The 12,420-nt window shown below is 37.1% G+C and overlaps 2 protein-coding genes across 9 annotated transcripts in view; one reads left to right on the forward strand and one right to left on the reverse strand.

The window, feature by feature from the left end:
- Positions 1-12,420, reverse strand: part of LOC118737725 (peripheral plasma membrane protein CASK) — a 143,969-nt gene that overhangs the window by 116,902 nt on the left and 14,647 nt on the right. The window contains exon 1 of one of the 8 annotated variants that reach the window (XM_036468432.1): positions 1,216-1,830. The exons of 5 other annotated variants lie outside the window; for them this stretch is intronic. The gene's annotated coding sequence lies outside the window, so the exon portion shown is untranslated. 2 more of the 8 variants (XM_036468433.1, XM_036468434.1) reach the window with 2 other exon arrangements.
- On the forward strand, positions 2,102-10,844 carry LOC118737727. Its single transcript, XM_036468447.1, has 7 exons — positions 2,102-2,193; positions 2,246-2,354; positions 2,412-2,596; positions 6,196-7,477; positions 7,546-7,724; positions 9,873-10,063; positions 10,133-10,844. The coding sequence occupies exons 1-7, from the start codon at positions 2,183-2,185 to the stop codon at positions 10,297-10,299; spliced, it is 2,124 nt and encodes a 707-aa protein (XP_036324340.1). The 5' UTR covers positions 2,102-2,182; the 3' UTR covers positions 10,300-10,844.

Genomic DNA, 12,420 nt, shown 5'->3' on the forward strand with positions numbered 1-12,420 from the left:
AGCACTCACGTTTTTTGGAAACGTAAAAGGCACAACACTACAACATAAACCAATATTGCCAGATGGAGGAATGTATTGTCCTTAATGGAATTGTACAGCAATTAGGAAAGCATTTCGATGGTTCAACAAATCAGCCATTGACGTAAGTATGTACGTGCTCATAGTCCGGCACCGCGACGGGAGACTCGCCCTAAAAATGAGCGTAGAAGAAGCAAATGAAAGAGAGTAGAATGCAGCTAATAAAGAGAGCACAATATTCATGATGAGAACAAGGGTACCAAATTATTTGCAATACCTATTAACACCTTGAAAAGTTCTATGAATTTCTTAACACACAACACCGGAATATATTTGTAGCACAAATGCAATGGTTGCTAGTTTGTATGCTGCATATCCTAGCTGCATCACTGAGCTCTTTACATCTAATTAATAAATCATTTGATGAGCCACTTCAGCAGCAACGACACTTGTACAGTAAAGCACACACACTTGATAACCCAGTCATCAGCTGTATACAAATATATTAACTTGAGAATGATAAAACATATTTTTTTTCTTATCTTATTTTTTCTAAAGCCAGCATTGGCATTTGCCAAATTCTTATCAGTAACTCTTTGGCTTCTGCCAATAACTGCGATTGCCTTTGACGGAGCTTAAATGGTTGACTGGGAAGACACTTTGCGCACCAGGCAAAGGGCGGTGACAACAGTTGATCACTTTTCTGTGCTTCTCCTTCTTAGATCCCCGCTGCTTTCTCTTTGCTATACTTCTTATTCACACTTTTCACTTTTTTATTTCATGTACAATTTTTTTATATTTTACCTTGCAGCGACACTCGTATGAGCATTTTACATCAATTTTCCTTGACATTTCCACCCCGCCCAAAACAAGCACACGCACTCATACTCAAATTAAACAAACACAGCGCATCCTTTTCCGCTACGTGTGCACCAGCAGGACCATAGGCACTTTTCACTAGCATGTACTAGCATCAAAGTCGACGCAAGCAACGACAGCAGAGGAAGGAACGAGCAGGTCGGTCTTGAGGGCCATTACCGCCACACCGACCACCGCACACACCGTGACAAACAAAAATCTTACACTTGTAATCCAAATGGAATGATTCTTTTATCTGCTTGCTCGCACTCACTCGTTGCACTTTTTTCATTCACTATACTATGACCTTCCCATAGCAAATGTATAGTATTCGCTTACTTTAATTTTTAATTGTATTCACGGCTCACATAATTTTGATGCAATCCAATCCCTTTAAAATACTTTTCACGAATTAAAAACCTTTTTTGTTTACAAATTTCGTCTCCGCCGTTTGCAAATTTTCTTTATTCTGTACTGAGAATCACTCGTGACTGCGTTGCCAAGTAGCTGTGCAAATGAGTGGCGTTGCCAATCGCACTCGCCTTTCGTATTGCGTTTTGTGCTTAAAGTAGCTGTTAGACGTGGCAAAACTCTGGCAAACTTAAGAATTTCTACGATTACATTGACAGCTACACCTTGCAAATGTTCAACACTCGAATGGATTGCACTTGCAGCAACATGACAAATACTAGTGCGGCACAAGCAAATTCAAGTTATTTCTCAAATCAATTTGCAATAGACCTACATATTTTTTAATTCCGAAAGTTTTTCCTACAGATTTGCCAAAAGTGCATAATATATGCCCTCTCCTTTATTTCTTTAGGAAAGAGTGAGGCAACAGGCTGATGAATTGTCAGATGTCAAAGTTCCTCAGACACACACACGAAAGAATGGCAATTTTTTCTTGACCGTTTTCTTGAGAACTGCATATTGCCCTGTAAAGACAAAAAAAGGTATATGTGAATTACTATTGCTAGCATGGTACAATAAATTTATTGTACCATGATTGCTAGCATATTGTCAAAGTTTTTATTGCAGCATACATACTTTTTTATATCATGGTAGCATACCTTCTAGGCCTCATGCTTTGCTGTCAAAGTTCGTACTGTCAAGCTAAGCGAGTAAAGACGTATATAAACGGCCCTTTAGGACTGGTTGGTGGTTCTTTGCTTATTCAATTGCAACTCTGGCAAACAACGAAACTTTTCAAATCGAACAAAGCTGCAAATTGTCGTCGTGTTTCGCAATTAAAGCGGGGATAATTTCTAGTTTTTCGGGGAGAAATAATATTTAATTACAAGAAAACATGGATCGACGGTAGTATCAGTATTTGAAAATTATACAAAATCGTAAATGTATATATTTTTAGCAAAGCTTTGGCTCTAAGAAATAGAAGACTGCAGGATCAGCAGCGGCACGCGGTCGATGCACAAAATCAAAATGGCTTCATTCAAAAGGAAAATAGACAAAACTCGATTGTAAGTGACTGGAGATACTACTGAAAATCATAAATTTTATTAATTGCTTTCAAACAGAGCTCCCCCAGCAGTACATTGAAAGAGGGCAACAATGCGACTGGTATGACTTTGCCAAAAGGCGATTGCACCGCCTGCCGGAAGCAGGCAATTTGTGTTTGCCAAAGGTGTGGCGATTATTATTGCTCACCGGAATGTCAGCGGAAAGATTGGCAAAGTCATCGTTACATATGTTTTCCGATCCCGTAAGTATCTAAAATTATCATAATAGTTAAGGTAAGATAATTGTTCGGAGTAGCTCACTACTTGTCCATGTCATAAAAAAAATGTTTTCTGTACGGAGTCCCTCCGGCGCACAATACGTGTGGTATCCGGATAATCAGGTACTGGTTTAATTATTGGCACACAATGCTGGTTTTGGTACGGGTACCTCGCATGCGGGTTTTGGTCGTTCTCATGACGGTCGAGTCTGCGTAACCGGAACGGCCCAGTTGTACATATATGTGAACAAGGACTGTCACTCCAACGTCAATACCCAAAAACCCTTCGGGGAATTTGTAACTTGTTACAGCAACCACAACACGAGTTTTCGCACATAATCAGCCTCATTGCGTAAGTCGTAAATTAGGCTGAATTGTACGACTCGACAACATTAGCATTGTCTACTGTCGTGCTGAAATAAGTAAACGACGAGAATTGTCGAAAACTATCCAGTGCTGCCAAGTTTTTCCGTTTTAAAACACTAGTCGAGTGGAAATTTTAGGCAATGGCGCTAAATTTTTGATACGATTCGACTCTCGAAAAACGACTTGCATTCGGCACGACTCTCGCAATGAGGCTGAATACCTTTTAAGAAGGTATTTATTATAAAAAACGCTACATAAAGAGTGATAATTGTCCCTCGCTATATGATGGTTAGTTTTCCCTAAACAATGTAGTAAATTCACTTATCTTTCTAAAAATGTCGACAAAATAAGCTTTTATAAGCCGGATATCTGAATAATAATAATAAAATTTTGACGGTTATAATTTTTCCAAGTGTTTGGCCGAGAGTTCCTCCTCCAATTTGTGGTGTGAGTCTTGATGTTGTTACACAAATGGAGGGACCTACAGTTTGACGCCTTCGAGCGGCAAATTGATTTTATGAGGAGTTTTTCATGGCAGAAATACACCGAGGTTTGGCATTGCCTGCCAAGGGGCGACCGCTGTTAAGAAAAAAAGATGCAACGCTCTTATGTAGGTACCCAGCAGCTAATTTCAGGAGCTAAAAGCCCTGCCAAAAGACCTTCTTTAGAGTCAAGAGGACTTTTACTCTACATTCATTTCTCCTTTCTTTTTGTATGGAGTGGCACAAACTGAAGGTCTTCTGCTTTCGCTACCCATGTAAGGGCTTTTATATGTCGTAGTTCAGAAGGCCTTTTAAAAAGTTCTAAAGCTGCTCTTTTAGTTCATAATCTGTTTATTTAAGCTTGCAATCTAAAATGCATATTTAAATTCCTTTATTATGTTAAGGGCAAGCTTTAAATTATGTAAAGGGCAAAATTTAAATTATTTGTGAAATACCCAAAAAACGTTCATTTGTATAAATAAGCTAAATTCTTTGAATTTCCGTATATAATCTTTCAGAACGTGACCGTATTAAAAGTGAAAATAAATTGCTATAGTTTTGTATCTGCATAAAGAAAAAGGAGTGTGGCCCTACAAATCAACTAAACTAAGAGCAGCCTTAAACTCGCAATGAAAAACTGGTCAATAGTTTAAACTTAGTTCAAATTTAAACTGATTTTAACTAAACTTCGTTTAAACTGAATTTAACCCACACTGAAACCCCGGCCCCAAGTAATATAAAATTACGCATTCACGTATTGCCTAAGTCAGACGTGGCAATGCAATATGTTTCGAAAAGGCTGTCAAATTGAGAAATTTCAGAAAGCAGTTGCATGAGGATGTTTTTTTTTTTTTATTTTCGAAAGGCGAATTGCAGCAAGTTGAAATATATTTCCGAAATCGATTTGCGCTCTCAATTGCAGTCACATCTTGCAACTTTTATTTCTGAGACTTTCTGGTTGCTCATACATCGAAATAATAATTCTCTTTCTCAATTTGACGGCTATTTGCGGAGAAGTCGGAAATATTGCCACGTCTGACACGCTCTTTAGAATAGCAACTTTCACAAATGATATGGATCCTTGATATGGGCTCGCAGGTGATTAGAATTTTTAACAAATATACATATAGTCAACATTTTTGAAACGTTATGTGATAATAAACCTCAAAGGCTACATTTTATATACAGAGACTTGTTTCCTATCTTCTGTTGTTTTAAAGATGGCCTTTAACGTTAAATTTTTTGGAAGTCAATAGAAGATTAGAAGACGATTAGACAAGCTATCGATAATTATAGGATTCTCTACGAAAGGGACTTAGGTTTCGATATCGAGAAAAAGGTTATATATCTAATCGCATTCTAACGTTTTATTCTAATGGTGATTTCGTACCTTTCCAAGGCGAATTTATATAAGGTGGTGTTACTAGCTCAGCTGATTTTGTGTATGTGTTTCGCCGCACGGCTTCTGATATCAAATTAAAAAATTTTGTTTGAATTTCTACACACACTGTTACAGATTTTGACAGTTTATGCCGCCAAAGCAAAAACAAAATACATGTAAATTTTTGTTTTTGTACTCCTGCTATCACCTTATATTAATTCGCCTTGCACCTTTCTCTTTTCGGGTTCGATTCTAAATTAAGTGCAAAAAAAATGTTTGTTCCTTTCTTAAAATGGCTCACCTTGTAAGACAAAAATAAGGCATCTTCTCTGCTCTTTGAAGCTTTGTCAGGGGAGATGGTTGCCCTGAAAATCAGATGTTTGCTTGACACGTAGCTTGTTTCTTTCCAAGACATGGTTCGAAAGTGTAAATTCGAGCATGAATCATCAAATATAAAGAAAATGAAGATGAGGACGTAGAAACCAGGAATGATGAAACCCGTGAAAGTAATTCAATAGTACCACCGCTATACGAAAATTTGGAAGACATCGATACCATGGAAAACTTCCAGCGTGCATTTCTTTAGGCTAATTCTTTGTTCGATACAATGTCATAAAGCGCGCTTTTCACGGATTCGCCCTTGGAATATGCAGCTCGGTTAGAGGAGGGATTGTAATTTGCAAATGACTTTAAGTTCTTTTTTTAATACGAATTGTTTTCTAATCGTTCTCTAACCTATGCAAATGTTTGTTGGGGACTTTTCATCCCAACACGCAGACGCCCCTCCCATACTTAATGTTCCCAAAACTGTTGTGCCTGTTTTGTTCTTTAATAAAAAAACGTTCCCCATACTTTTGTTCTTGTTTGATCCTCCTTGAAAACGTTCTCAATACTTTCGTGCTTACTTCGTTCTCAATTGAAACGTTTCGTTCACATTCTAGTCGTACTACGCTACCGAGTTTTTCGTTTGAATTTGGTTCTTACGGGAACGTTCCAGAACCTTTTGTTCGCATATGGTTTTCGTTCAAGCTACTCTCAATTTTTATTTATTTATTTATTTAAGTCTATGGTTTTACAGAACCGATTTGGTTCTTTTGCGGGAACGTCCTTGACATTACATTTTGTTCTCGTGCAGAACTAAACCCAAACCGGAATGCGTTCTCGGTTCCTCATTAAAATATTATTTTTGGTGGTCATGAAAAGGCGTGTCTTACATTAATAACCGCTGCATAAACGCTCGTATGTAGTAATGTTAACCTCCATACTTAAGCAGTTATTGAAAATTAAATATACATATGTACATACAATGTATAGGTATGTACAAACCTAATTTTGTTCTAACATTTCTGTTGCAGTCCTTTGGTCTTTCCTACAGCGAATCTGTCTCCAACCATGGTACATGGTGGCGATCAGCCCTTGCTGACTGTTAACCAAATGCAATTAGCAAATGTTTCAGTTGGAAATCATACGCAAACACCTAACGAAATGTGCAATGGCAACAATTTTTCGCAACAACATCAAATGAATAGTCAATATCAACAACAACAACAATACAATTTTTCGCAACAACATCAAATGAATAGTCAATATCAACAACAACAACACAATTTTTCGCAACAACATCAAATGAATAGTCAATATCAACAACAACAACATCAAATGAATAGTCAATATCAACAACAACAACAACAAAGACTTAGTCAGAACATTAATAAGGCTTCACCGCAAAATACCAATAAGGTACAGAAACACAAAGAACCCACTGCTACTTTGCCAAAAGTTGAACTGCCGAAGACAAACAGCCATGTCATATTGACCGGTTTACGTACGCCAAACCGTGGCTACATACGCGCTCTTACCCCTGCCGAAAATGATGAGTACTTATCGAATGCACGCAAAATCGATAGTTATGGCAAAAATGCCCCAGCTATGAGCAAAATGCCTAAAACACATAGTTATGCCATTGCGCCGTGCGAAGGCGTCATGTATCGGGTGGAGGTGCTGATGGTGCGTAATCCCGAAAACATTCGGGTACTTTTCATTGACCGCGGTATCGTTGCCTCACGGCGTCTTAGCGAATTACGTGAAATCACTGACGAAATTATATTACTAAAGCAACATACCTGCCTGATACCTTTGCGTAACGTGTCTAATTATGTGCTTAACGAAAAATTGGTGAAGAGGTTTTGCACATATGAAGACCTCGAATTTAAAGTAAAATATGACCGAGTCGAAGATGGTGTGGAACTTTTGTATTGGCAGACAGAGAAGTCACTAAATGATGAAATAGAGCAATTTTGTAAGAACGCAGGTGCTGAAGTTTGGACGGATACTACGCGTTCGAAATCAGAGCAAACCGGGAAGAAGAGTAGACCCGTTGAAAAGAATACAAAAGTTGCCGAAGCGAATGCTAAAGATTCTAAAATACAAAATTCAGCTAATAGGGACGAAAACGCAGGTGCTGAACATGACGATCAATACTATGCCGTAGGTGGAAGTGCTCAAAACTCCACTGTGAATTCGCAAGTAAGTGTAAGGCAGCAGCAGCCCAAACCGATAGAGGAGGCTAAAAAACCGCAGAATGTTGAGAAAATTGTAAAGACTATCGAAGAAGTGGAGCGTCCTACAATGACTCCTGTAAGTGTTTCTTAAGTTCATTGTATCTAACGGATAATATATTATACTTTGTATATATTCTCTTGCAGCCATTCGAAACACACTTGTTCCAAGTAGGCTGTGCACCATTCACAGCCATTGTGCTCGATGTCTCTTGGTTGGAAATCGGTCATGTTGGCTGTATAGCTCAAACTGATTTGGCTTGCCTGCAGACTGTGCAAAAGCAAATCAGCTCAATTACTATATCGGACAAACCATACGAGCCGAAGTGAGTATTTGTAATTATAAGTTGCTTAAACTAGGTAAGTATATAGTTTTTTGGCAAAATATAATAATGAGCCAGCGTTGGGCTGGCTCGCGATACAGTAAAAAATCAACGTAGTGTTACGTGGAGACAGGGGAGCAAAAAAGAATACATTCAAGACATCATATATTTACTTGTTGGTGTTAGTTAATTCTACTGAAATGGTAAAAATTTATGTAGCGAAAATCTCTTGTCAAATTTGATTCGGAGACAAATCAGATTCGGTGTTGTTCATTTTCAGTGTTAAATTTTTCGTTCCAAACGTAACTTGTTTGCAGCGGTGTGTTTGAGGCACAGAGAGGCAGTCTCGAGTTATGTAGACTCCCGACCTGTAAATGCCATTCTGGGCATACAGCCACCAGACGTGGACGAGACAGAACTTCACAATTTTGATATATTTTTTGCATTTTGGTACACACAAAAAATGAGTAAGTGGCAACCGAGGTTGTGAGCTACAATTCCACCAGTTTTCATTTCAGCCCAACTAGTTCACGTTCTATCCTTTTTCAATGTTAGGGACTGGTACTTATAACATTGCGATGTCCTACCAGACTTATCTAATATTCACGCAAACCGCCTAGAGATGGACGGGGTTAAATATCTAGTAATACCGCTCATCCCGAAATTTGATTTTTAAGTCCCGACGTTTTTCAGAATTGTACCGCGGGTCCCGTTGGTCTCGATATCTATCTCTAAACCAGAGGCTAGAAACGGACAACAAATTGAAACTATCGGTTGAGATTTCAACGTACGTGGCGTCGTTTGCAAACGGACCGAAGGTTGACAAAAATGTTCATGTCTTTCAAATTAATTTTAAACAAAAATAATAATAAAAGAGCTGGCATCTTCCGACTATTTTGTTTTGCTTTGCTGTTCGTTTCGTCTCAATAAAACATTTTTAAGTGCATATTTCAAACATCGTTTTTAAGGAAGATTTCGTGAATTTGTGAGGGTTGCGGTTTTATCGGGAGTGTCGGGAAAAGATTTTGGTCCCGTCATGCCCGCCATATTTTTACAGATCTTCCCGATATCGCCCATCCCGGCCAATTTTAAATCAGTACCGTGGGTTCCGCGGGTCCCGATATCCCGTGCCCATCTCTAACACCGCCAATTCACTGTCAAAAATTTGTCATGCACATACAAGTTGTATGGGACCAACCGAAATTTTTGTTCTGCGGGACATTTTGATTTGACGTTTCGCTCGATGTAATCAAATGCAAATGCACCCAAGCCAATTTCGGGTAACGCAAAAAAAAAACAAATTCGACGCGTACGTACCAAAACGCAAGCCGCGAATATTAGGTTAGCCTGTACAAGATGTCAATTGTCAGGCTATGCATCAGCATCTGCTAGTAAAAATACTAGTAGCATCATACCAGTTGATGAGATAGTCTGCCAATTCATCCCCCGTGCAAATCATAAGTATGCCTTTTCGTTCGCGGGGCTCCAACAGTCGCAAGGACCGACAGAGTAAAGCACTCGCGTGGTATGCTCGTGGTCCCAGGTTCAAGTTTTGGCGCAGGGAAAATTTTTTTAGTAGGATTTTTTAAATTTTTTTTTTATTTTGGATTTTTATTGCAATTTTTAAATTTAATTAAAAAAAATAATAATTCTTTTTTTTATGGCTAAGCATTTCTTCCCATATGTATGTTTTTTCTGCAATTTAATCAGATTTTAAAATTTGTTATTTATATTTAATATGAATTGAAATAATTATTTTTACTTACATTGATTTACCTTCGAAAATCTTAACCATATCCAAGCGGCCTCGAGCCTCCGATCTCAGAACCAGAACCAGTAGTCTTTGTACCAAAAATCGCTGCCACGCCCCGATCAGCATCATACCAACATCCATTCCTTTTATTGACATAGTAATGGTAAATAAGCAGCGCGAGGTGTTGTAGAGAAAGCGCCCGTACAGCACACGTCGAGTGTCCTTTTATGTTTGGCAAGCTTATGAGTAGTACTTACTTAAGTGAGCGTGACTATTGGTTTTCTTTTAAGTTAGATGTTGTAATTTTAATATTAAATTGGTCTGATTTTATAAGTATGCTGAAAAAAGCGTTTTTTACCATTATTGCTATTATCAAAATTTTGTATTTTTCTTTTCAGACTAGACGAATATTGTATCGCCAAATTTGAAGATTTGTGGTACCGTGCTCAAGTAACTGAAATAAAAGGCTCGGTTTATACTGTGATGTATATTGATTTTACCAATGAAGCAGATTTGACCAGCGCCGATATACGCCATTACCCAGCAGATGTAACCGGTGTGTGCAAAACAAACTTCTGTTTGATTGATGGTAAGATTTTCGCTATTCAAATGAAAAACAGACTTTATTAATGAAACAATTTTTTTTCTACTAACATAGGCTTGCCGCAAACTTTCAGTAATGAACTAATTAAATTTCTTCAGAATGAAATCAAATTACAAAGCCCAATCAGAATTGATGGCGTAAACAAAATCGACGAAGAAGTTGTCTTCATCGAATGTAAGAGTCTTTTGGATAATATACGTAAAAATAATTTACTTACTTAAATTAAACAAGAATCATACGCATTCGCTAAGTCGATATCAGCGTCATGATTGATCAGTAATTATAAATTAACATTACTCTTAAACACAAACAAGCTATAAAACTTAAACAGTTACCATTTAAACCATCTTCTGTCAGGGTTATTACAAATATCACCCCAAAAACACGAAAAAAAATTGCTGATAAAGCGTTTTCTAACAGCGCAGTGTGTTTTGGCTTAAAAGAAATTTCCTCTATTTTCAACTGGGAATGTAACGAGGAAACTGACATGATTGCCCCTACATAGTGATTTAGAATTGATATTTGCTATACACTTGAAAATACTCGTGTGCTTCCTAGCGGGCTCACTATTGCTGGTTCTTTACAAATGCTGCACTGCATTTAACATCTATGACCTTACGCCTAAGGAGTATAGCATTCGACCTTGATTTTGGTGCATGTACACGAAACTGCAGGGGTATACAAACCCTTGATAATCAGTTTGATACCCTAGTTGTTGGTACACATAAGATTCCAAGCATAGAAGTCCGCCATACTTATTCCGGACGTTTGTATCTATTCTCTTCAAGCCGGATAATTTTAAAAATCTTCAATAATATTTAAACATAAAATGAGTTATACCCAGCATCCAATATACACATGTAGATAATATATGTACATGCATAAGCCTTGGAGATGTAAAATTTCAAGTATATATTACATAAATACGTATGCTGAAGTTTGTTATAAATAATAATTTTATAACTTTTATTATTGTATTGCATGTTGTAGTACACTTCCGTACAAAATTAACTAAAATATCATCACGTTGTAAAATGATTTTAGACATCAAATTCTGGCAGACTGTAATTTTACATTACTTAGAAGCAATATTGCGAATGAAATGATTATCCTTTGGATGCATAAAACACTTTTTGAAATATGTTATCGCAGTTACTATGCACATATGTATGAATGAACATACATATGTATGTACAAGTTAGGCAGCAACAATTTCAGTACATATACGATACATGGATACGTAACTGTATATGAAACTTATTCTGCACGTTTATGCGTATGTCTGAATTTGTTCAAGGTACGAGCATGTAAACTTATTAAAGCTATTGAAAAATATGTTGCTTTAAAAACGTAAAAAATAATCAAACGTGCAGCATATACATACATGAGAATTCCACTAGTAGTAGAGAAAGTCAGCAACTTTTGTTATGTTCATGTACAACATTGTAATGTTAATCGTTTTAACTGCTTTCGCAAACGAGTACTAACAAAAACAATGATTTTATAATACTCGTCGAAGTTGTATTCCTAGCAATCAGCGCTAGTACACGTTTGCTAAAAGCTTTACCCTTAAAAACTCTTGCTTCAAGCCGAATAATGTTGTCACATATGTAGGTTCGCTGAGAGCTATAAAATAAAATCAAAGAAAAAGTGAAAATGAAAATAGCAACAGGATATACATAGTATACCGATATTTGAATGAGATAATGAGCATTCTTAGGTATGTATGCAGTATGTACATGTGCAGTATATACATACATACATGCATGAGAATTTAGTAGTAGAGAGTCAGCATCAGCAACGTTTTTTTTTTATTCATGTACTAGACCGTTCATCGTTTGAATCGTTTTCGCAAAAACATTGCTTTAAGACTTGTCGAAGTTGTATTCCTAGCAATCAGCGCAAGCACGCGTTTGCTAAAAGCTTTACCATTATAAACTCTTGCTTCAAGCCGAATAATGCTGTCACATATGAGAGCTATAAAATTAAAGAAAAAATGAATATGACAACAGGATATTTATAATATGCCGATATTTGAATGAGATAATCAGCATTCTTAGTACGGTTATGTTTAAAATAAATGTCAATGTATTTTAAATGTTAATGGCATTAATATATTGTCCTATCCTATAACTCCTTTTGCAAGCTACATCTTTTTAATGAAGGAGCAATCCGTTCTTGGCATGTTTGCATTTTGAATATACATTATTGATTGTCATCACTTATGTGGCATTACTCCCGTTGGTAATATGTGTCGATTGCTGATTCAAGTGCCGCCAATTGAACAACTATGGTGCAATCAGTTTCTTCTGAACTTAGTCCTTTCAATGTGTTCGCGGGCA

This window comes from Rhagoletis pomonella, unplaced genomic scaffold, assembly GCF_013731165.1.
Source record: "Rhagoletis pomonella isolate Grant_MI unplaced genomic scaffold, Rhpom_1.0 Rhpom_scaffold_00004, whole genome shotgun sequence".
NCBI classification, from domain to species: domain Eukaryota; kingdom Metazoa; phylum Arthropoda; class Insecta; order Diptera; family Tephritidae; genus Rhagoletis; species Rhagoletis pomonella.